The sequence below is a fragment of the Daucus carota genome, chromosome 6 (genome assembly GCF_001625215.2).
Source record: "Daucus carota subsp. sativus chromosome 6, DH1 v3.0, whole genome shotgun sequence".
NCBI classification, from domain to species: Eukaryota; Viridiplantae; Streptophyta; class Magnoliopsida; order Apiales; family Apiaceae; genus Daucus; species Daucus carota.
In genome coordinates, this window is record NC_030386.2 from 26,403,188 (window position 1) to 26,429,318 (window position 26,131).

General features: G+C 40.2%; 2 protein-coding genes across 4 annotated transcripts; both read right to left on the reverse strand.

Moving 5' to 3' along the window:
- Positions 1–880: 880 nt before the first annotated feature.
- On the reverse strand, positions 881–6,322 carry LOC108226155 (uncharacterized). Its single transcript, XM_064080159.1, has one exon. The coding sequence runs from the start codon at positions 6,320–6,322 to the stop codon at positions 881–883; it is 5,442 nt and encodes a 1,813-aa protein (XP_063936229.1).
- A 777-nt stretch (positions 6,323–7,099) lies between these two features.
- Positions 7,100–20,590, reverse strand: LOC108227343 (formin-like protein 20). 3 transcript variants are annotated; one of them, XM_017402432.2, is made up of 17 exons: positions 20,111–20,587; positions 18,924–19,630; positions 18,614–18,835; positions 16,210–18,524; positions 15,847–15,976; positions 15,296–15,367; positions 12,977–13,075; positions 12,460–12,501; positions 11,819–11,899; positions 11,672–11,722; positions 11,505–11,586; positions 11,286–11,380; positions 10,657–10,728; positions 10,462–10,578; positions 9,390–9,458; positions 9,236–9,302; positions 7,100–8,357 (listed from the first exon to the last, which is right to left on the reverse strand). In XM_017402432.2, exons 1-17 carry the CDS (start codon positions 20,181–20,183, stop codon positions 8,206–8,208), a joined length of 4,446 nt encoding a protein of 1,481 aa, XP_017257921.1. In that variant the 5' UTR covers positions 20,184–20,587; the 3' UTR covers positions 7,100–8,205. The 3 variants fall into 3 exon arrangements, with proteins under 3 accessions (XP_017257921.1, XP_017257923.1, XP_063936076.1); XM_017402434.2 differs by having other exon boundaries at positions 8,210–8,357; positions 9,236–9,297; positions 20,111–20,588; XM_064080006.1 differs by lacking the exons at positions 7,100–8,357; positions 9,236–9,302; positions 9,390–9,458; ... (4 more) ...; positions 11,672–11,722; positions 11,819–11,899 and adding an exon at positions 11,913–12,300 and having other exon boundaries at positions 20,111–20,590.
- Positions 20,591–26,131: the final 5,541 nt, after the last annotated feature.

A 26,131-nucleotide genomic window follows, 5' to 3' on the forward strand; every position in this document is an offset into this window, starting at 1 on the left:
GGCTTGGATCACAAGCTACTTCTGGACGAAGGCGCTTCTGATCCGGTCGGTCGTGATGATCCGGACGAGCCTCTGGTTGTCTCCTCCGATCCCGAAACTGATTACTCGGAGTAATCTTTTCTTTTGTAATTTGTTGGCCTGCGGGCTGTTTATTGTAAGAACGATCTGCCTTCGGGCTTTGTACAAATATTTCGCGTTCGGGCTTTTAATTAATTTTGCCTTCGGGCTTGCTTTCGATACTTGGTTTATCTCCATACATGTCTTTTTCCGATGTATGTCTTCGATAATGTATGTCTTTGACCGAATGGTCTCAACACGTGTTTTTATTTCCGATGTGTAACAATGCATGTCTTTGACTAAATTGTCTCGATACAAGTTCTAAGTGTCGTATTTCGTAGGCCGAGCGATCGGTCTTGACACAAATGTAGTGAATTTTTTTGCATGTTTTAGACTTTATGTATGTCTTTGACCGAAGAGTCTCGATACATGTTTATTTTAAGTTCGAGTTAATGTTATGTATGTCTCTGACCGAAGAGTCTCGATACATGTTATCATAATTTATACATCTTCAGCCTCAAAATCGGCTTCAGCACAATGCCTCTGGATTCCCCCAATATTTGGAGATTGTTACTATCTATAAGTTAGGAATTCGATCGGCCCAGTTAGAGATAGAAACAATCGTGCAAATATTTAGGTTAATCACGGCCATCTCTTTCGGTCCCGTATCTTAATCAGGTTGCCCCGAGTTACGGGATCGATCGGAGTGTTAAACAAGTTACAACTATCCAAAATTTGAAATAGGAACTTTTATTCATCATAAGGGGAATAATTACACAACTGGAATTTTAAAAAGGAAAGTGAAATGTTCGGGCGGGAAGCCTTACTGATAGTATTTCCGGAGTTGGGAAGCGTGCCAAGTATTCTTAATGGGGCTCCCATCCGAAGCTGCTAGTTTGTAGGTTCCCGGCCGAACGATCTCGACTACAGTGTAAGGTCCTTCCCAGTTCGGCATAAGCTTGCCCTGCTTTGTTGGCATAGAAGTTGCCAGATCCCGGAGAACCATGTCCCCAACTCTGAAGGAACGCTTTCGGATACCCGAGTCATAATATTGAGATGCTTGCTGTTGGTATCGGACGTTCCTCTGATGGGCGGCTTCTCTTTCCTCTTCTAGGAGATCCAGGTTGCCTCGGAGGCCATATTCATTGGTATCGGGGTTGAAGACCTGGGTTCGGTAAGATGCCAGGCCAACCTCAACTGGAACAAGCGAGTCGGTCCCATAAGCCAACCGAAACGGCGTTTCTCCTGTCGAAGAGCGAGGAGTGGTTCGGTATGCCCACAGGACCCAAGGGAGCTTTTCGGCCCACAGTCCCTTAGCTTCTCCAAGGCGCTTCTTGATTCCGTGAAAGATGATCTTGTTAGCTGCCTCGATCGCCCCGTTTCCTTGGGGATGTCCGACCGAGCTGAACCTTTGTTGAATGCCGAAGCTGGCCAAGAATTCTTTGAACTTCCTCCCAACAAACTGAGTGCCATTATCGGATACACACACCATCGGTATGCCGAACCTCACAATTATTTGCTCTAGGAAGAATTTCTTGGCGGCCTGTTCGGTGATAGCTGAGAGCGGTCGGGCTTCGACCCACTTTGTCATGTAGTCAATGGCCACTATGCAGTATTTGGCTTGCCGGGTGCTGGTCGGTAGGATTCCCACTATGTCGATGGCCCACATGGAGAATGGTATTGGGCTGAGGACCGAAGTCATTTCTTCTGGGGGTTGCTTCGGAACATTGCTGTGGATTTGACATTGTCGGCATTTCTTTGAATAGTTGGCTGCATCTTCTCTAAGGGTCGGCCAGAAGAAACCCTGTCGGAGTATCTTTAGGGCTAGGGATCTGCCGGCCAGGTGTTCGCCACAGATTCCTTCGTGAACTGTCTCCAAGGCTAGAAGCTGTTCCTCTGGATCCAAGCATCGGAGCAGGGGCTGAGAGACTGATCGCCTAAAGAGTCGGCCCCCGATCAGTGTGTAGCTAGCTGCTCGGTACTTTATCTTTTGGGCTTCCTTCTTCTCTAAGGGCAAGAACCCCTTCTCTAAGTAGGTTCTGATGGGGGTCATCCAATCTATGCCTTGATGAATCTCCAGGCAAGCTTTCTTGTCGACCGAAGGCTTTTTCACCTCCGTCAAGTAGATGGACCCCGTCAAATTTTGTGTTTCGGCCGAGGCTAAGCGAGAGAGAGCATCGGCACGGCCATTGTCCTCCCGACCGATGGCGCTTAATTCGAATGTTTCGAAAAACTGAGTTTGTTCCCGTACCTTAGCGGCGTAAGCCTTCGTTCGGGGCTCATTCTGTTCATATTCCCCGGAAAAGTGCTTGACGACCAGCATGGAGTCACTGAAAGCCCTCAAATGCCTTACTTCTAGATTTTTTGCTAGGCCCATTCCTGCTAGGAGGGCTTCGTATTCGGCCTCATTGTTGGTCAAAGGGAAAGTGAATCGGATAGCTTGACAAATCTCAAATCCATCGGGGCTAGAAAGGATCAATCCAGCCCCACATTTAGACCCGGCCACCGACCCATCTACAAACAACTTCCACTTTCCCGGAGTCCGGATGAGCTGTTCTTTCGGCTCCAAGTCCTTCGGCCCTGAAAAAATGCACTCCACCATGAAGTCAACCAAGGCTTGGGCTTTGATGGCTGTTCGGGGAACGTACTCTAAGTCATATTCCCCCAATTCTACAGACCAGGCGACGACTCTGCCCGAAGCCTCCGGTCGGCTGAGGATCTTCTTCAAAGGTTGGTCGGTGACCACTTGTATCGTTCGCCCTTGGAAATAGTGTCGCAATTTTCGGGAGGCCATGACCAGCCCATATGCGAACTTCTCGGCATTCGGGTATCGGGTTTCGGCATCCCTCAACATATGAGACACATAGAAGACCGGATGTTGGTTCTTCTCGTGCTCCTTCACTAAGACCGCACCAAGGGTTCGGTCACTTACTGCCAAGTACAGCTGGAGGGTCTCCTTCGGATCGGGCCTCAGCAGTAGAGGGGCTTTAACCAGATATTCCTTTATTTCTTCGAAGGCCTTTATGCAGTTCGGCCCCCACTCAAAATTCTTTGCTCCTTTCAAAACTTCGAAAAAAGGGAGCGCCTTTTCCGCCGACCGAGAGATGAACCTTCGGAGGGCTGCCAGTCGTCCAGTTAACTTCTGAATGTCCCGAATGGTCTTTGGGGCTTCCATTTCTAACACTGCCTTTATCTTCTCAGGATTCGCTTCGATCCCCCTTGCACTGACCATGTACCCTAGGAACTTGCCACTACAAACCCCGAAGGTGCACTTGGCGGGGTTGATCTTCATGTTGTTCCGTCTTAGGGCCTCAAAGCATTCCTTGAGGTCATCGGCGTGATCTCGAAACAAGGACTTTACTATCATATCATCGACGTAGCATTCCATGTTTCGGCCTATCTGATCGGCGAAGACTTTGTTCACCATCCTTTGAAAAGTGGCCCCCGCATTTTTCAGACCGAAGGGCATCTTGATGTAAGCATAGGTTCCCTTCGGGGTGATGAATGCTGTCTTGGGAATATCCTCGGCATCCATGGCGATCTGATGATAGCCTGAAAACGCGTCCAAAAAGCTGAGTATTTGATAGCCAGAGGTGGCATCTATCAGCTGATCGATGTTCGGCAGAGGGTAATGATCCTTCGGGCAATTTTTGTTGAGGTCGGTATAATCGACACACATTCTCCATTTGTTGTTTGACTTTTTGACCACCACCACATTTGCCAACCACTCAGGATACTCAATTTCTTCAATAAACTTGGCCTCCAGTAACTTCTCCACTTCGGCCTCAATCACCTTCTGCCTTTCCACAGCGAAGTTCCTCTTTTTCTGCTTAACGGGCACAGCCTGTGGATGAACATTTAGCCTGTGCCGAGCGATCGACTCATCCAATCCCGGCATATCTTCGGGCCCCCAGGCAAAAACATCATGGTACCGTCGGACCACATCAATCACCTTTTCCTTCAGCCCTGGTTCCATATCTTTACCGATCCGAACCATTTTTCCCGAGCACCCTGCATATAATTCCACCTCTTCGGTCTCAGTGCCTGGTTCGGCTATCGGGTTTGAGAGATCATTTCCAAACTTTTCCAACTCAATGTGTAGGGCATGGCCGCTGCCCCCAGGACCATCTTCGGTTCGGCGCCGTTTGTTTCCTTCGGCGCCGCCTAGATCCTTGTCTTTCTCCAAGTCTTCCAGCATAATGATCCGAGCGGCCTTCTGATCACCTCTCATCTCCCCCACTCCCTTCTCGGTCGGGAACTTCAACTTGAGGTGGGGAATAGAGGCAATGGCTTCGAAAGCAGTGAGAACAGGTCTCCCTAAGATGGCATTGAAAGGACTCTCGACTCGGACCACATAGAACTTGACCTGTTTTTCCACAGTATAAGGGGATTTACCGAGCAATAAGGGCAAGTGGATCGTACCTTCAATCGGGACGGGCTGATTGCCGAACCCATAGAGAGGTGCCTCATAGCAGGTATCGATCTGCTTGCCTTCTAGGTTCATCTTCTGGTAGGTGTTGTAGTAGAGGACGTTAACAGAACTTCCTCCATCAACCAGGACCTTCCAGATCTTATTTTGACTGATCACGGGATTAATGACCAACGGATCCTCGTGCGGCAGCATAACATCCTCATAGTCTTCTTGTGAGAACATTATAGGATACGACTGTTTGGTGGAGTTGATGCTATAGAGGTTGTAGACCTGTCGGGCGTACTTCTTCTTGGCTGTCTTGCTACTTCGGTCCAGAATTGTTCCCCCAAAAATCGTTCGGACCTCACCTCTGTACCTCTCACCTTCTTCGGGCGCCTTCCCTTTATCTTCTTTGGGACCCAACCGATCCCTCAGATCCTTAACATACTGGTTCAAATCTCCAGCCTTGACCATCCTTTCTATTAACTTCTTCAAGTGGTAGCATTCATCGGTATTATGACCGTTGTCCCGATGATAATCGCAATACTTATCTGAGTTTTTCTTGTAATCTGGGATCTTCATCTTCGGTGGCCGAACGAATCCTGGTTTCCCCTTAATCTCGTTCAGAATCTTGGAGACAGATGTATTCAGAGGAGTGAACACAGTGCTGTCTCTATCTCTCCTTCGTTCGGCCCCTCTGTCCAGCTTATCATCCCTTTCATCTCTTCTGCCTCGGTAACCATCATTTCTTTTTCCTTTGCCGTCCGAACGGGAACTGTACCGATCATCTTTCCGGTCATTCTTATGTCCCCCAATGGACTCCATTTTCCTTCTGATGCTCTCCCCTCGCAAGTAAATGTCGTTCAACGACTTGGGAGGTATATCGTATAAAGATGACCGGAGCTTCTTACCCTTCACCGGATCCAGACCCGCCGTCAGGAATCCTGCAGCCTTCACCTTATCCAGGTTGGTGACCATCCCGGCTTCTTCCTTGAACCTAGCCAGGTAATCGCCCAGCTCTTCATTAGGTCTCTGCCGGCAATGAATAAGTGCTTCTGTATCCTTCTCTCTTCGGCACAAGTGAGAGTAGTGCCTCAAGAACTTGCGTTTCAATTGATCATAAGAACTGACCGACCTTGGCCGCAGGGATCGGTACCACATCGTAGCGGATCCCTTTAGGTAGGTCTTGAACATCTTGCATAGCATGATGTCACAATGCCCCATTCCGGTCATGAGGGACTCGTACTTGTCGCAGTGATCGATCGGGTCGCCCTTCCCATTAAATTCATTCATTTTCGGGAACTGTCTCCCTGGGGGCGGCCGATATTGCTCGATCTCTTCGACTATCACTGGCTCATGGGTCAACGTCTTGTCCCCAAACATGGCCTTCTCCATTCGGCGCAGTCGGTCCCTAACGTGGGGGCCTTCCTCCCCTTCGGAATCCGAAGGTGTGACATGCCTGTGACGAGGCCCTCGGGAGTGTGACTCGGAGTCCGAAGACCCGTCTTGGTCTTCCCGATTCCTCTTCTTATTTCCTTCGCCTTCTGGCGCTCGATCTCCTTCGGCCTCTAAGGCCTCTCGGAGGGCTCTTTCCTGGAGCTCAATTTCTTCCCTTTGTAGCTGGAGGGCCTTCAGCCGCAGTTCATCGGCTTCCCTCTTCTTGGCTAATCGGGCAGCTTCTTGCTCTTTGGTCTTGGAAGATTGGGCTTTAGCAGCCTGCTCTTCTCGCCATTTCAACAGCATCTGCTGTTGTTCCTCAGGGGTGGGCAGCAGCCCTTCGGGACTGTTGCCAAAGTCAAAACCGGGGTTTGGGTTGGAGGTGTTTCCAGTGGTTTGTTCGGTTGTGTTTGTCATGGTGTTGATTTATAAGAAATTCTACTTGCAGTTCCCACAGACGGCGCCAATGTTGGAGCCAAAGTTCTGCCGGATGCCGAAGCCTGAAAATGACCTGAAATAGAGAAGAATGCGAGGGATTGTCCCCCCGATTCACCTCCGGCGTGAGAATAAGTTAGTGGCTCTAGAAGGGGTTTTGGAACTGCAAGCGTAAGTGTGTATGTATGAAAGTGTATGTGAATGTGAATGATTTACCCTTGTTTTACCAGTCCTTTATATAGGAGGAGGAGGAGCCCTGCTATGTAACGTCCCCGCCCGATGCGGGAGGGAAGTGATGGCGAGTAAAGGAGGCGGAATTCTCTCGCTCGACCGTTGCAGTAGTAACGTTGGAGTTCAAACGATGGGCTGGACCTGCTTTGGGCCGTAGTGAATTGGGCCGAGAGGCTTATAACCCAACACTACACGATCTAGTGTTTTGAACTATAAAATGATATTTGAGATGACATCTGCTGCGGTAATGATATTTAGGGGTCTTATCCCTGAAAAAAGTGATAAATTGGATCATCGTCCCTAGATAACAACGTGATCATGCTCTTCCCTACTCACAGCTGCACAGATTGGTTAATCGGTTATAGACGTATGCTTATTATACTTGTACACACGCTATACCTATACATGTATGTTTCTCGGCACTTGTTTGCCTTGCCGATAAATCAATATGAGAAACTAATCATCCACATGACAGCCTAAAAGGTACGAAAATGAGGGGAGGGAAAAAATACAGGTAAGAACCAAAGGTAACACAAACTTTTTTCATTAACGACTAAGAAAAAATCACTACTCTGGAGTAAAAGAGTTTGTGTATGACCTGCAGCCTATATGACATAATTGGTTAGAGTACATGTTAGACTAATTATCCTATTTTCTGATTTTCTTTCTAGTCCAGACTAGAGATGCACAAAAGATCTGTTCGGGCCAGATCCAGACCGGGCCAAAAAAATCCGGATTTTTTTATAACCAGATCGGGCCGGGTTTTTTTAAAAATCGGGCCGGACCGGGCCGGGCTTTTCCAAAAATACTAGGCCTGGTTTAGTTATAAAAAGCCCGGATTTTTCAAAAATCCGGATTTTATCCGGATTTTTTTGAAAATACTAGGCCTGTTTTAGGCCCTCGGACCGGGCCGGGTCAGACCGGGTTTTTTTCGGATCGGGTTTTTCAGATTTTTTTCCAGATCGGATCGGATCGGATTTCGGATTTCAGATTTTTTGAACATCTCTAGTCCAGACTGTAGATTATATACAACTCTTGAAGCGGGTTCGTGCAAAATCCAATTGGTTGAATGGGAACCCACACTTCTATGTTACAAGAAAAGAATCAAATGTTCTTCCATCTAGCTATGAGGTTAGGTTAGAGCTTTGTACATGGTTTGCGGTACACTGGCTTATTGGCATTTGCTCTCCCCCAAAAATGCCTCCATATTTGCTCCCCAAAAGAGTATGAAAGCCAATTTTGCTATCAGAAAGATGTCTTCATCCAGTGAATAGCAATAGTTCCTTCTGTACATGACATTAGAGTCGGATTGGATTCCTTGGATGGATTCCCTGAGCCACCCATCTTATAAACAATATTCACTTAACTGCTCACAGATATGGCATAAATAACAATCAACCATATGCAAGCTTCTAAATTGCCGATGGCGCTGCGAGCCGAGTCACAGCCAGGATTACAGGCCCTCGAGAGTGACATTTTCACCTTGTTTTCTTGAACTTGAATAACCATAACTTCATGCCACAACAAAGATGAGGGGTAATTTTTGGCCTGTTACTGAAGCGGATCACTGTGACTTTTAAATCAACAGTTTAAGACCACACATTATAGAAGCCCCGTGAAGGTGATTTGGTGTGCTACTTTGCAGCCTTCTTTGTTAGATTAATCCCCTTCGCCTTCTCCATTTCAATCTCCTTTTGAGCTTTCTTCTTCTCGAGTTCAGCCTGTTTACAGTTCTCCTCATGAGCTTTCTTGAACAACCTCACAAAGTTTAAAAGTGTTGCAGTAACTGCACGAATCAATTGGGAATATAAGCAGCAAAATTAGCTACTAATAGTTCAAAGGTAAAAGAAAGTCAAATTTCACAAACAAATAGGTCTACAACATCAAGCTAAACTTATATCAAAAATAGGGGGTGGAGCTAAAAAAAAAGGTAAATTTATATCATGAGTATCATAATACTGAAAGAACAATAAAACAAAGCAACCCTAGTTGAAGGCCAAATGAAAATAAATGAACAGAGCTTATCCGCCAGACATACTGATGGGCTAAAGGCTTTTCTAGGAACTAGTTTGACATTGGTGTGGCTAACCTGCAGTGGGAGTGTTGTGGGAAAAAGTAATGCCGGAAAAGTGTTTGCATGAAGACGGTTCAAGTTTTTGTAATATATGTAAGAAGTTTTAAGCTGAATGCATTAGAGGGTTGTTAAAAGTTTTACTGAAATTATGTTTAAGGCTAGAACTACTAAAAAGATCAGCTTTCCCTATAAGTTGTGAATGCCGTTCCTGGCGAAAGCTAATAATTGTAGCTAGTCCTGGAAGAAGCTTGTAGGCAGTTGGGGTGTTACCAAATGCTAGTTTAGCTTAAGAGATTAGATATCAATATCAAATGGGTCCTAAATTCTTCAACAGTTTTATAATATTACAAAACCTAAAAAGAAATCAACACTGCTAGATCTGGCTCAGATGTACAGACGCAATCCAATTATTTAGATGCGCCCAGAGAGCTTTACAAATTGATATTCAAGTTTAAGTGGGCAGAAAGTAAATAAATACTGCACCAGTCTTCTGCAATTATTAATTTCCAGTAGTAAACTCAAGAGTTTAGAACTTTTGCGACGTTAAACAAAGAAAATGTCAAATATCACACATTTGAGGACTTATTTACCTTGTTCAAACGGACACCGTGCCGGGTCCTCGCCAAAATAAAGTGCCAGTGCATCTGCATTCCTACCCTGCCCAGCAATAAAATTTAATGAAGATATAACCAAGATGTCATCATCAGCATAACAATTGATAGTTCGATGGGTAGAGAGATTTACCACCACAGAATACAAGTTTGTTAAAGAAGCAACCTCTGTTTCAGCAACCCCGACAAATTCCTTCAGTGTCTGCAGATGGAAAATACCCTTGTATTATGGCAATTTATAGAGCAGTGCAAGTTATTTTGAGCAATGTCACGATACATCAATAACATGTGCAATAATTAAATAAGTGTTGACTGAAATACTAGAAGTCATAATCTTTTAGTTGGTTGTGGTAACATTTAAAAATGATGTGTAAAATTCTATAAATAATATTTTTATGGCTTGAATTCATATTTCAAGCTACTTGTTTGATATTTATTGTGACTTTAGTGACCATCTTGATACCGTTTTCAGTTCAGTGACCAACTTGATACATTAAGCACACTTCAGGGACCAATTAGATAATTAACCCCATGAATATATTACAATTACAACGAAACCAGAGGTAGTATACAAACTACCATGTACATCATATATCAATATGAATAAGATGGAATATGTTTAGAATAACATATATCATAAGGCCCATCCTAATCTGCAGCTTAAGCCGAAATTAACGTTTCCACGTAGCTAATTACATTTATACAGCCAAAACAAGTGAATTTGTTCAGGAGTACAACAAGAAGATAAACACTAAAAGCACACGTCGATGTGAATATCTGTATTACTCAAAAATTTATTATGCATAGTAATAATGCATTGACAATAGGTAGGCTGCTGCAATTATCATGCATCATTGTCACTGCCGCCAATAAAACTAGATTAGTCATAGGGTCAAGTTCTAAAGAGAAATTTGGAAAAAAGTATATTTTTCACCAATGCTTCGTACACATAAGCAACATCCTGCCTGGTGATAATCATTTACAGTACAATATAAAAGCAAGATATCTTCAGCACTTCTACTCGGAACATAAACACATACATATAATAAGTATAATACTACAATTTCTTCAGTTAACCATGTCAATATATTTAGCAATCCCTCATAATATGACAATAACAGGACCTTTCCAGGCAATTGCATGTTAATTTTCAAACATGTACATACTTTTTCAAGAATTTTAAAAGATGTTCTCCTCATGGATACCTTATGAAAAACTTCTGATACAGGGCCATCATTCGCGGATGCACTTAACTCCTGCTTCACTTTTTCTAATCCCTTGATAATAGCTTGCATTTCCTCTGCTAAAGACTTTAATTGTATCTGCAAGAAATCACTTTTAGAGGTTATTTCTTAACAAAAACATTCAACATTGGTAGCGCGAAATGGACAACAAGGTACCTTCGATGCAGGTTCAAGGCTTAAGAGATCCTTGTGAAAGTCTAGGAGAGCCGGGGACTTTGAAGCAAGAACCTGGCAAGTAGAAATCACTCAAGAGATCAAACAGATATTCCTAACAAAAATATAGAGTATTACTATATATATCCAAGGCAAACGTCAGCCACTGAAGTAGTAAAAACAACAAACCTATCATTTGCTGGTAATTCTTAAATCTTGAGGGCCACTAGCATAAAAGAAGCTAATAACTTCACATCACGTGATATTGAATGAAGAAGCACATTATTATGCAAACAGCTTACACTGAACCCAATTATCTCTTAGACATAAGCAGGTGCCAACTTTTAATCAGATAACCCATAAAGAGCAACTTCTTAAACAAGAAGTACTAAAATTCTAATATTACAAATTGACAATGCAACTTAATCGGTGTAAGGCTTGGTGTTGGTTTCCTGGTCATATAATGGTGATCAATATGAAATAGTAAGTATATACTCTAGCAAGTAGCAAGAGTGATGAGACTATATCCTAACATGTAGGTTGTCTCGCCAGTTGCCACAGAAAGAACTTACTGCTAAAAAAAACATAAGAAACATTATACCCTGTAGGAGACAGAACAAAGGTATCCATACCTTGCAAAGATAATGCATTAATGTCATCTTGTTGTTGGTGGCACGGGTATCGGCAAGTTTCAATAGACTGTCTAATTTGAATCCTACTGCAGAACCTGTGATATTTGGGACATGCTGAGAATTCATTCTTGAGATATGATATATAGCAGTATCAAACTATCATCTGTCCGGAGTCCGGACAGAATCTTGACCTGATAAAAACTATGAAAAAATTCTTACCCCTGGCAGTTCCTTGATTTAATGTATTCCCCAAATATAAAATTTTCTTCATAATTTCCTTTAACTTGAAAGAATTCCGAACCTAGGGACAATTTAAACTCTACATTAGGCCTAGAAGAAGAAATGCAGCAAAAGGAATGCTTCACTAATCATTATCATTGACAAACCTCGTCACAGGCAGCAAGAACAGATTTTAAACTCTTCGTGAAATCTGAAATCTGTAATAGAAGTGATATCCATGAATCTACAAATTCTAAATCCAGAAATATGATTAAAACACTTCGCACAGAATAAAAATATTGCTATGGTCAAACCTGGCAATTAAACTGAATTTTGAAAAGAAAAACCCTTAATTTCGATTCCACTCGTGGGACCTTCATCAGCTCCAAGAAAAACTGGCATACATATATATGCAATATCAGACAGGAAACACTGCAACAGTAACTTAATCTCGGTAACTGCATAATATCATTATACAGATCGCAATCTCTAGCCCAGTTTTCTTCTCTACATTTTCAAAATTTCATAGTTGAGGTACTTTATTAATAGGTGCTGTCAACATTACCCCATATTCACAAAATGATAGATACCATCATATATTAATAAAGGTGAAAATCTACAGCGATTCAGTCATTCTCTTCTTAAACTACATGTCTTTGAAGAGGCCAAGTAAGATGGCTTGAGACTGGAGTACATTTCAGAAAGAAAATAAAATATGAAAAGTCATTTCTACAAATCCCCTAAATAAGGTGCTAAACACAATAATTCAATATTCAACCTCGACCAGGATCCATCCCTGTATCCAAAATAAAACATGAGTTACTAAAAAACAACAAACCTTGAATCAAGGCTCCTAGTAATGAAATATCAGTTTGAGACATTTAAAAGAACAATGTAATCAAATTCTTATACGCAACATCATGGCAAACAACAGCAGAATGAGTGTTGACCAGACCTGTTCACACTTTCCCAGATTCTCCTTGTCACCTGTGTAATTCTGCAGAATGCAACAGAATCAAGAATTGAATAACTAACGGAGGAGAGAAAAACACCAAGCAGCATTTGTGGCCCTACACACACACACACACACACATGGGGTCTTACTCCACTAGAAACCTCTTTAAAATAAAAACTAGAAACTAAAATAAAAATAAAAATTTCCTAAAGCGCGTCGAACTATAGCACATATGGTATGCAAATTGATCGTGGAGACTTGAGAGATGGAGAAAAATATAGTTCAGTCGGATTTCAAAAAAAGCTCACCGGTTGATGGGAAAATTCAAATTAGAAACAGACGGAATTATGTGGGATTATGTATGGGAGGGTGTATTTTAATTGTGTGTGGTGCCTCTAGGGGGCCATTAGATTAGATTGATCTAAGGGCTTAAATTAGTTTCTAGTTTTTATTTTAATTTTGGTTTCTATTTGAGCACTAGCCTATATGCGTGCGCGTGTGTAAGCTATATCTTTACCTTGAGCAGTTCCATCTCTTCTTTCACTGGACAAAATTTTATAAGATTTTCTACTTGATCAGCATCTAAAATTGATTCATCCATTGCTAAAGCTGCAGCCTGCAAAAATTAAACATAATTTTCTTATTTGTATAAGTGAATATGAAGAAACACAATAAAAATGGATAGTACGGCACATTTACAAACAACTGAAGCCATCTACTATTTGGATCTTCCTATCTCAATATCTAACTTCATCCCAAATTTGTAAAAGCAACTAAATGGTATCTAAAAGATTAAGAAAAGATAATTGCTACTTGTTCCCAAAAACAACCCAAAGAAAACCAAATACACATCCTTTTTACCATATTAGTAACTACAGTCTACATGTGTTGCGTTCTATTATCTAATTATTCTTGTGAGATAGTCATATAGACCACCTACGCTATCAAACTTAGGAGGTTAAGGCTTCATGTGAGCTTCTTTTTACAGAAAGGTTTTAGCTGATCCAAAATACAGCATTTAACAATGAAACAAATCCACGCATTCCAGTCTAGAATACCATTTTTTCAACCACACAAACACATCCTAAGCTTCTATATTGCTAGCTATAATGCACATGGTGGAGGTACAACCAAACATCACCCTGTACACTTTGCAGACTATACAACATGAAGTAGAAAGTAATATTTAAACAAAGTTAGGATTCCATATATCTTACACCATTTGGACAATAGTAAATTTTTTCTTTAAGAGTTCAAAAATCAACTTCTCTAGTAATTATAAGTAGGAAGGGCCATCAACTTAGATATCACTTGTATTGTTGAATCTCAAATGATAGATTTCATTAAGTAATGCACCTAGATGAAGAAATGAACACATATTTGATGGACAGAAGTTCATTATAGGTTATGGTATGGGTTTGATATTAGGAATCGGATTAAGATTGTATAGGATTGGAAATTGATTCTTGATATTATGTGTTTGGCTCATTGCAAAGAAGTTTGAGTTTAAATATTTTCAGACCAAGAACCAAATTGATATTTTTATTAGTAAAACATGGCATTGTTTTATCATCAGGTATAAAATGGTCGTCAAGGATAGAACTTTCATTTCTTAGGTATTGTTATGATTAAGTAGAGTGGTTATATAAGGAAAACTGCATGATATTTATAATTATTTAAGAAATCAAATATTGTTAAGCAATAAGCAGTCAAAATTATTTTTTAACAATACTAAAGCACACCTATATGACTTTGATTAAAAACAATTTTAACTCGTAACATATCAAGCAACATTGTTGTAACATTTGTGTATAAATATAATAAATAAATAAAATATATCTCAAAATATTAACAAATGAGTTAATACAAATTTTAACTTAACACCAATTTACTAAAAATAATATATAACCTATAATGAAATTTATATAACTAAAGGGGATAAATTTGTGTATTAATTTATTAATATAAAAAAGTTTAAGTTTCACGTAGTTTGGAGGTAAACACCAAGAAAGATATTCCCTAGAAGAATGTATGAGCTAAAGAAAAACATACAATAAGAAGAAGAGACAAAGACATGGATATTTGTATTACATGTCATGGATGATAACAGTACTACAGTCTACATAGTTCCCCCATTTTAATGTTTAAACGTGAATCCTAATATGACGTGTTCAATTTGGAATGAATACATAAACATATATCTTATTATTTGATTAAAAATATTATGAAATAATTTGTTATATTAGATGTCTAAATTTTATTTTAAAATATTATGTATGTTAATGTCAATTATTGAAAGCGTCTATAATATATTACATAGAATAAATATAACTTGCTTGAAATAAAGTGACATGATTGATTACATGTGTAAAATAAAATTAATAAATAAATGATATATATTTATTGATAAGAAAATTTATATGTTAATCTATTAGTATATGGACATCATGCATCACATGTCTTCACGTCCTCATATCGGTATTCCAAGTTCTACATATAGTCGTATAAATCAAACATGGAGAAAAAGAAGTATTTTATTTATTTACAAGAATTGCGTATTATGGTAAAAAGATAATAGAACAAGTTGTTTTTATCTTAAGATCTGTCACCCTTACTGAGGTCGGGAGAAATAAATATTGGACATGTGCAACTATTTATTTTTTACTATATTAATATCTTAGGCATTAAACCAGTTTTCTACATCAACAAACATACATCCACGAGATATCTCATGCCAAGCTTATCTATAACTGATTTAGGGATACTCTTAAAAAAACCTTAATACGCAGAAACATAATTACATTGCAAATAAACCACAAAGTAAATCATGACATACCATCATGTCGGGAAGTGGCATTTTGACCTTTGTGAGCATTATTTCAGTGTTGTTTGCACGCCTCAGATCAACCTACACTGATTAAGAGAACATTAAATAGCAGAGAAACAGATAAGCAGCGAATAATAAAAATCATATTCAAAAGAAAAAAATACTACTCAAGGTTATAATGATTCTAAAAATGAATGCATTCCAGCTCGAGTACCACATACATATATTAAACTCCTACAGTAATAATTATCGTCTACAAGGAATACAATTGATTGTTTCACAAAATAGATTTCAAAATGACATGAAATTGTAGAAGATCTAAATTCATTCAAGTAAAAGTTGTTGGTAAAAAAGTGAAACACAGAACTCAGGAATTGAGCACAATGATTACTTGATATAGCTTTAAGGACACCTACAGCATTGAAGCCTAATATACAACAAACCCACACTAAGATTGATGTTCATTCAAGGGACTAACTTCTTTGTGGCATAACAATATTTATACAACAGAGATAAAGATTGATAACAATATCAATACAGACACAAAGTGAAAGTATTACCAGGTGAACTTTGTCAGGTTTAGATCCAAGAGACTTCCGCCTGTCATCTGACTTGCCACCTGTCCTGCTCGACTTTGGGAGTGTGGCAGAAAAAAGGGACTCTATTTCTGACACATCAAATTCTGGTGAACTGGTTTGAAGTTGGAATCATTGTTAGTTTAAACTATATACAGATTCAAAGAACACATTTGAGCCACATGCAAAAGATTGAGCCTAATATTAAAAAATACTATAGTACAGAATTAGAAAGTGTTACTGAAACAGTAAATTAATTGAAATATAAGGACAGGTCTTTGTAGAAAAGACACAAGTACTTGCAGAAACAAAAGCAAGATGACTAAAGCAGTTTGAACATTTTCATACCCCTGAAGATCACCATTCCTTTGCAGTTCTTCCCATAAGCTCCCTTGCAGTGCCCGGGTCACCTTGCTCCAGTGCAGAGGTTTTAAGGTAGATCTTCGAGGTGCTAGAGCAGGCATGCCTCCTGGACGGGGGAGCCCACGTCCTCTTCCAGCAGTCAAGCCTCGACCATCAGCTGCTGGTCCTTTTGCACCAAATGATGGAGGGGGAGGAGGGCCACCACCTGGAGGTCTAGGTGGTCCAGGAGGTGGAGGAGGTCCACGTGCTCCAGGAGGAGGTGGTGGAGGTGGCCCTTTTTGCGGGGGAGGTGGTGGTGGGGGGCCTCCATTTGCTGAAGGAGGTGTTGGTGAACGACCAGGAAAAGCAGGAGGAGGTGGTGGAGGCGGTCCTCCACGCAATGGAGGTGGAGGCGGTGGTGGTCCTCCACGCATCGGAGGAGGAGGTGCTGGAGGTGGCCCTCCACGCATTGGAGGAGGAGGTGCCGGAGGAGGAGGTGGTCCGCGCATTGGAGGAGGCGGTGGAGATGGGGCTCCACGCATAGGTGGAGGAGGTGGAGGCGGGGGAGATGGGGCTCCACGCATAGGCGGAGGAGGCGGAGGTGGTGGAGATGGGGCTCCACGCATAGGTGGAGGAGGTGGAGATGGGGCTCCACGCATAGGCGGAGGGGGTGGAGGCGGGGGAGATGGGGCTCCACGCATAGGCGGAGGGGGTGGAGGCGGTGGAGATGGGGCTGCACGCATAGGCGGAGGTAAGGATCCATGCATTGGAGGAGGTGGCGGTGGTGGAGGAGGGGGTGGATTTCGAGCAGCAGGCAGTGGTGGTGGCGGAGGCGGAGCTCGAGCTAAAGGAGGTGGCGGAGGCGGAGGCGGATGTGGAGCTCTAGAAAAAGGAGGTGGGGGAGGAGGTGGTGGGGGTAAACTCTCGGACATATGAATCTGGGGTAGATTGAGTGATTCTCGAGAAAAAGGAGGTGGGGGTGGGGGTGGAGGAGGTGGAGGTGACACTCGAGAAAAAGCAGATGGGGGTGGAGGTGAGGCTCGTGAAAAAGGAGGTGGGGGTGGAGGCGGAGGCGGAGGTGAAGCTCGTGAAAAAGGAGGTGGGGGTGGTGGAGGTGGAGCTCTTGATAACGGAGGTGGAGGTGGTGGCGGCGGCGGTGGAGGAGGTGGTTGACAGTTTAACTGAGCTCCAGTTCCCCTTATGTTTGCAGATAAAGTAAGCAGGGGCGGAGCCGGTGGAACCACACCTACTGGCGAGGACTCTAAAACTGGGGAAGAAGTGGCCTTTGCCAGTAGACTATCTCCAGTTGTCTGGGCATCAACTTCAAAAATTGTTGATTCAGAGCTACTCATCAGGTCTGAAGTACGAGCCTTTGTATTGCCTTTTAAATGAGTATCCTTCGCTAGAGCTAGCATGGGGGGTGCACTATTGTACCTTGTTGGTGGATACGCCACGTGCATTGAATTCGTGTAAGGACCTTTGTTAGAAGGAATCCACCTAGATATTTTATTTGGCTTAGCCTGCTTTGGAATACTGCCTTGAGTATCCTGCTGTTTGATCGTCTGTTTAGTACTCCCTGAATCTGCAACTTGTTTTGAACTTAAGGATGACACTTTCTTTGTTACAGTTGGGTTGGAAGAATCATAGTTATGTCTTGGAACATCAGCGCTCAACTTCCTTTGTGAAATTTGCCTTTCTAGCATCTCAACAGGATTGGCTTTCCCTTCCTGTTCATTCTTCATTGCATCAGTTATGCTGCGAGCACCAGCAGCCACCCTCACACTAATCTTTTGATGTGAACCCTGTCTTTCAAGCATCTTCGTAGGACCGTCCTTCCTTTCATGTTCATTTTCTTTGTTATCTGAGGTGCCGCGGATATCAGTAAGCTTTATCTCGGTTTCTGTAGACCTTAACATATCACCCGTCACTGTCTTAGTTTCAGTAGTAATGGACATGTCAGGGACAAATTCAGCAGAGTACATCTCATCAACCTTATTATCAGTTCTATCATTAAAGCTACGATTTCCATCCTGCCTTGGAGTGCCATCGTCTGATGCACAGTCTAGAAATGCGTGAGGTTCTAGATCTTCTTTCCAAACTATTGAATCATTGTCATCACTTGATTTACTTCTTTGACTAACATTATTATCTTCAGCTATATGAGTGCCAAGGTCACCCTTCCCAACTTGTGTGTCAATACTGCTAAATATCTCTTCTACCTCAAAGAACTCTTCAGGTGAAGCACCTTCCGTCTCATTCCCATCTTCGCCTGACACATCTCTGGTGAAGATTGATACAGCATTGACATCCGAAAAGAGTACCTAAATACAATAAGAAAACCAGATCAACTTTTATGTCAAAAACAAACAAAAATAAAATTAGTTTTCAAGCAAATAAGCGTGAGTCCCACCTCAGCCTTAAAGTCTTTTGGGAACTGGACCTTCACATCCCACAGAACATCAACTTCATCACGGTTCAACATCAATACGTTTGACCGGATAAATGCTGTGTGGAACATGGCTCTGAAAATCAATTCTTCACTTACCAAATCATCCTCTAAATGAATGCACTCAATGATAACATCGCCTTGAACTTGGCGATGAAAATCTAGTTTGACTAGGACACACTCTTCCTGCAGTTAAGAAGAAACAACTACACTTTACGTTCAGACCTCAATGAAACATCAGTTAAGTCCTAAGAATTTTTAATCTTTAGGTTACCTGCGAGTAGAATCGAGCACGCTTTGCTGTTTTTAAAGTTGAAAACAAGAGCTTAGAACTTCTATTGGCTGTTGTCGAAGACGGATCCTGCCCATAAACACGAACTACTGGTCTGCAACCTTTACCCCCACCAAACAAAGGGAGAACTCTAAGAATAATGCAATCCAAGGCAAGAGGTGTATCTGAAGGTGGCCAACCGGAACCCAAACTTCTCTGGGAAATGTACTGAAGGTATCTAAGTTGCGAAGGCTGTGGATTTACAGGAGACAAGAGATGAATAAGTTCTTTTGGAGCTTGTTTGTACACCATTTCAAGGGTCTTCTGCTCACCAGTGTACTGTTTACGATATAAAAGCAGGCCTGCAAGCATAAAAGCAAGCACAGGCCAACCTCCTCTTTCACAGTGCATTAACAGCACATTTTGTTGGCCTTCCAAAGATAACCAGCTCTCACTAGATCGCAAGAAGTGATGAATCATTTCTAACGATAAAAGTGGACATCCCTCATATTCTCGAGGATACTCCATGACTGTCATATCATACTGAGACAACAAATCTGAAACTTGGCTCCTAGTTTCCCCTTCTCTAAAGTTAAAAACCATAAAAGAAGCATCCTGGTAGTAATCCTGTAGCTGAGCTACAATGCCACCCATATATAATTTATATTCATCTTCTTTCAACACATTAGTTGAGAAGCAGCAATCAAACACTGCAAGAGCACCAAACAGAATTTAAGTCAAACCATTGTCGACGTATCAAACACAACAAAACCTAAACAATATTCTAAGCTCAAACTGTAAAATTCAAATTACGAAAATTCCCTAACCTCGAAAAATCTACTACTTCACATTACTCAAAAATTCAACCTAAGGTTCATGGCATAAAAACTTTAATTGGCGCAACTAAACATTACAACATTACTGCACTTGCTTAAACAATAACTTTTCGCATGGTTTATAGCCTCAAACTTCTAACAGCTAATTATACATCAAACAGAAGAATGTAGCACAATTTCAAAACCTAACAACTAACGGAGTACAAATACATACAAAACGAGCACCAATTCAACTCTAACGAACACAATCATATCGAAGAATCACAATTTCACCAAATTAAGCTACTTAAACACAAATTACAATAGCATCTCACATAAAAGCAATTACACAACTTAAAAAGCAGTTAAACGCACCGTAAACTCTTTCAGAGATCTCGAGAAGCCGGTCCGGCGGTTTGCGATAGAAGAACCGCCTGAACAGCGCCATCTAACACTCTTAGATGGCGCTGCTTGCGCTCCTTGTACGATCAGATCCAAAAAATCTAAATTCACAAAATCGCAATCAAAGTGGATCTAATAATTGAAATTTTAAATTCAAACACAAGCAAGCAATGCGCTGTTACAAATCAATTGAGTATAACTGGCTGCAGTCTCGGTCGGGTCGGACTAGTTGTGAATTCGGGTCTGCAAGTGGCCTAGATGAGCTCTGGCAATAGATTCATCAACGATTTGCACACGTGGCAATTGAGAGAAAGTTGAAAGTTTGTCGTCTGCGTTTAGATTATACGTATAAAACTTGTGTCTATATATTAGGAGAAATGAATGTTGTGTAAGAATAAAGAAATACGGTAACGGTAGTATTAGAATACACCTAAATTCGGGGGTTGTGTCCTGCGAGCTGTGTGTATTTGTATTTTTTGGAGAAGGGAGTTCTTAATTAAGGAAATTAATTAAGTGGTAAGAGGTGGGGCCCATGTTGTTAATTGACAAAACAAATTAGGTGAATATATACTTCATACATCAAAACAAAATTGACCAGCTAAGATTCAAAATTAGATATGCAGAAAACGATTCAAGATATGTTACTCAAAATCGAATTTTAGATTTGAAATATTTGTACAAGTTTAAATCACTAATTTATCCTATGATTGCTACTACTTGATAAATTATAAGGAACTAGATTTAGAAATGGCTTGCTCTTTTAATCACTAATTTCTAAATTAAGTCACGAATTAAAGTTTTAGAAATACTTAAAAAGTCAAGTTTACTAAGATAATTCTTGAAAAAAATTACTTAGTTATTCAAAATTAGTTGGAAAGAAGATTTTATCTTAACTAAAAATTTATTTGGAGTAATTAAATTTTGATTAGTTTACAAAATAAATTAATAAGACAGTATTAATTTTTTTATCATAAAAATGATAAATATCAAATAAATTATTTACTCCCAATTTTCTGACCTTTTAATATATATTTTTGATTATGAGGTGAATTTTTAAGTTAAGTTAAAATCACTTCATGCACAATCACTTGTGATGATTCTAAAACATCAAACTAACAAGCTACTCACTGTTCAGATGTTTAAGATCACCAATGAAGCAGCTCCCTGGGGGCCAATGTCCTTGAAAGCATTAATCTGCTCCTGATCCTGCTCTTCATCCATTGATACATCACACTCACAAGTACCAACCAGGTTTTAAGGTTTTCTCCTCTACCAAACCATCTTTGATCAACACCCAAAAATACAAAATTAATCATCAACCTTCCCTGAGGCAGCATATTCCCTAGGAGCATCTCATGACTTCGATCGTCTGGAGTGTCAGATCACCCTTGGTATTACCGTTATCAGTCGGCAAGCTCACCGATGAAAATTTATGTTGCTTAGTACTTGGATGATAAACAGATTCTCTGAGATACTGATCAGCTGGCACGTAGTTTGTACGCATCACATGGGAAATTACGAGAGGATGTCAATAGACACAAAGTGAAACTTAGCATGACCATGCGTCTTGGAGGTAGAAAATTATGCGACCTATATTATCAGGGGAAGCTAACTCAGGCCGAAGTCCCAGCTCAGTCAAAAAAATCAATGAATTTTTTTAAGTTTTAGTCATGTTTTGTTATTAAAATCAATGAATTTCTTCCTCTGAGACCCAACTAACATCAAATAATTAATAAAAAAATCATTATTCTAGACTTTAGTTCCGGCTCATTTGATTCCAGGTTCAGCCACTGCCTATTAGAATTTAGATATTCCAGCTAAGAAACCTTGAGTTAATAATACAATTACTCAAACAGGTAGTTGAAGGCAAATGATCTCCATATTCAGGTAACAGATAACGAGCACATACATTCCTAACTAATACTGGGACGCTGGGAGTACGAGGAATGTTAGATGAGATTTTTAACGCTAGATATTAAAACGGTTAGATTTATTTTTTACAGAGTAATTAGCTAAGAAAACAAAATGCAAATGATGAAATAACCTTAAAATCATATCTTTGCTTACTTATGAAGAGTACAACTGTAGAAGGCTAAGCAACAACCAGTGAATAGGACACAAACCTTCCTTTACAAGTTACACCAGATAATGCTTCAGACTCTCGTTGGTTAGACATGTAATTTCTGTAATGGATCCTCAGAGACAACGAAGGTAATAAACTAATTAAAGTTTCTTGATTCGGTTGAAAGTAAAAAGATGTCTTCATTAAAATAAAAAGAGACATGATCCAAGAAAAAGAAGCCAGGGTACAAAGCTGTAGTATATGCTATAGAATAACAAACATGGAACGATGATTACAACGTTGTTGTGATTTGTGAACATCATATCCTATGTACGGCTTCTCTTAAATTCCACAAGATCCAAGCAAGGACCTTATTAACATGTAAACATGATATACCTATTTAATTTCTCTTGTAAAACCTCTCAATTTCAGAAAAATTAGTAGAGGAAAAATCTGATGAAGGATACGGAGATTGAGGTTTTGGAAGATTCTGTACTAATTGAGTCACTGCAGATGGAACTTAAACAGGCGAATGGACTTCAGAATTCGGCTACTAAATCAAGTCCTGATGTAGTTGATGATATAAGCCAGCTAATATTCGACATGGAGCTAAGTCAGGTAAGGCTAGAACTCAAGATTGCCAAAAAAGAGGGGGAGCGTCTCAGATGCGAGGCTATGAAAATAACAGACACGTTTGAAAAGCTTAAAAGGGAGGTGAACGAGATTTCTGTCAAAGAAATTGAGGCACAATTTGAGATTGCAAAATTAAAATCCGAGGTCCATAGAGAACAGTCAAAAGCAGCTGCAGCCGAGTCCTCTGAAGAAAAAGCCAAGCGCGAAAACTCAGCACTGGAGCTTGCTAATCAGCATTTGGCATTAAAAGCAGAGGAAGCCAAGTGCGAGCTCCAAATCCTAAAAGCTTTTACTATAAGGATTGATGATACGATAACAGAAGAAGAGAGAAATGCATGCATTTCAGTTTCCGTGGAAGACTACGAGTCATTGGTAAAGAAGGCAGTGGAAGGTGAAATGGCGAATCGCAGGATTGATGCATTGGAAAGAGAACTAGAGATAATGAGAGCGAGAGCCGGGGAGTTTAGGACACGAGCAGAGCAGGCTATTTGGAGAGCAGAGGTGGCTGAGAAAGCCAAGGCATTGTTGGAGGAAGAGAGATCAAAGTGGATAGAGCTTGAGGAGAGGAGAAAGGTTGGCTTTGAAGGACCTAGACAAGAATCCGTTTCGGTGAAAAATTCTAGCTTTCTGAGACTGAAATATCACGAGCCTCCTAAAATATACACGCCGTTGGGTAAGCTTCTCAAGATGAAATTCTAGTCACAAATTACAGTACAGCACTTCAAATGATAGACATACACTACCAGATCTTAAGTGATGTTGAATCAGAGTTTGTGAAGAAGCTGATATAACAAACACAGAAAAATAACAGGAGATGGGAGAGAGATAGAGAAATAGAGAGGTTTAGGAGAAAAGAGATTTCATTTCATAACTGTTCATACCCTGAACCTTCACATTTATACATCGCATTATAACAGAATGCAACAACAGAAACGTAACTAACTTTTGGACAGTTTTAGTGCCACACTGAGAATGAATATTTCTTTACTTATATATTTATACTAATTGTCATACTAGTAAAGCCTTATCATATCTCCCTTCTTATGAAAGACTTGTCCTCAAGTCCGGAGAGGAATCGGAAAATCTGGATACTTGGAGCAAAAATCTGTAGCTATCTCCCAAGTTGCTTCATGAATTGGACAATCAACCCACTGAACTAAAAACTGAACCTGAACAGCATTCTGATGTTTAACTATCCTTCGTTCAATGATTCGAGCAGGAAACAACTCTTGTCCTTCAGGTGCAGACTTGAACCAAATAGGAATATGTGATATTACTGGCTCCTGTCCATAATACCTTTTCATTTGAGAGACATGAAAAACATTATGAACCTTGGATTCTGCAGGTAATTGAATCTTATAGGCAACTTTACCAACAACCTCTAAAACGCGAAAAGGACCATAGTACTTGTAGGCAAGCTTCTGATTCTCTCTATGTTGTAAAGAGTTCTGTTTGTAAGGCTGTAGTTTCAACCAAATCCAATCTCCAACCTGAAAACACCTATCTGATCTATGTTTGTCGGCCTGTTGTTTCATCCTTGCTTGAGCTACTACCAACCTTTGTTTTAATACAGCTATCATGTTTTCTCTTCTAGTCATACTTCGATCAAGAGCTTCAACTGAACACTCACCAGGCAGGTAAGGCAAGTGTAATGGTGGTGGCTGATTGTACACAATTTCATATGGTGTTAACTGGGTAGCAGTGTGAAAATGTGTGTTGAACCACCACTCTGCAAGTGGCAACCATCTCGACCATTCTTTAGGAAAATCTCCACACATACATCTTAAGTAGCCTTCCAAACATCTGTTTACTACTTCAGATTGACCATCTGTTTGTGGATGGTATGAAGTCGACATTAACAAATCTGTACCATGTAAAGTGAACAGACTCTTCCAAAACTTACTAAGAAAAATAGCATCTCTGTCACTTACAATTGATCTAGGCCAACCATGAAGCTTAAAAATGTTATCGAGATAAGCTTGAGCAACCAAGCTTAAAAATGTTATCGAGATAAGCTTGAGCAACCTGAACTGCAGTAAATGGATGAGCCAGAGGTACAAAATGAGCAAACTTGCTAAGTCTGTCCACTACCACAAAAATTACTTCCTTTCCGTTAGACTTTGGTAATCCAGTAATGAAATCCATGGAAATATCAACCCATACTTCTTCAGGAATAGGCAATGATTGTAAAAGACCCGGATTTGCACTTGTGTCATATTTTGATGCTTGACAAATTTTGCAATTTCTGACAAAGTACCTAATCTCATTTGTCATTCCAGACCAATAGAAGAGTGTCTTGATTCTCTTGTTTGTTAAATCCCTTTCCCCGTGTCCCCCTTCAGGAGAAGAATGATGCCACTGCATGATCATGTCTTTAAGAGATTGATCAGGTCCAATAACAATCTTGCCCTTTCTTTTTAACAGACCATGATGTAATTTAAACATGTCAACATTCTGGTCATGTTGTAATTGACCAAGTATACTGACCAAGTGAGGATCAAGGTTGTAGCTGTTCTGAATTTGTGAATCTTATGCCCGTTTTTTATTCAAGTAAAATATACATTGCCAATAGCTAAGTAGATTACTGTCAGGTTGGATTCTTAAATTTACTGTTAGAAAAACCATTCCATGCTAATTCTCAAAAAACAAATATCCCATTTTAGACCCAGTGGTTCATGTCGTCAGCCCAGGCCCAATCAAGTTATAATCCTCTTTCTTTACGGACGTGTATATAAAATATAATTTTATATTTTAATTTTAAAATTTTCTTTTTATATAAAAAAATATAAATCTCAAATTTTTATTTAGAAAAAAGAAAAAATAATTTATGAAAAGACTGGTCTCAAGTTTTAGCCAGGGACAATTATGCATTCACGGTGTATTCGATTGGAATTTCAATAGATTGTTTTTAATGTATGGATTTTAATTTATTGTATGTAATTTTGATTTTGTGCAGATTCTTAATAAAATATTGTAGAGTTGATGTAGATTTTTTAAGATTTAAATACAAAATTTTCAAAATATTGTGAATTTTGATGGGATTTCAAAAAACTTAAAATACACCGACAAACGCCACAAAATCTATCAAAAAAATCAATCAGCATTTGAATATCATCAAATTTTAATGGATTTTAAACAATCTCTATTGAATACCATATGATTTTAAAGCATAATTGAAAATCTTGATTGTATACCACCAAATTTTGTAGCATAATTTAAAATCACAATTGAATATCCCAAAAGTTTAATGGAATGGTTTGATTTTAAACAATCACAACAAAATATTCCTAGATTTCATA

Bases quoted from the DNA above. Each gene is read 5' to 3' on its own strand.
- LOC108226155 (XM_064080159.1), bottom strand. From the start codon at position 6,322: ATGACAAACACAACCGAACAAACCACTGGAAACACCTCCAACCCAAAC.
- LOC108227343 (XM_017402432.2), bottom strand. From the start codon at position 20,183: ATGGCGCTGTTCAGGCGGTTCTTCTATCGCAAACCGCCGGACCGGCTT. The intron at 19,631-20,110 runs GTGCGTTTAACT...GTGCTCTTGCAG, and splicing joins GATCTCTGAAAGAGTTTACG to TGTTTGATTGCTGCTTCTCA. The intron at 18,836-18,923 runs GTAACCTAAAGA...TCTTAACTGCAG, and splicing joins GTGCTCGATTCTACTCGCAG to GAAGAGTGTGTCCTAGTCAA.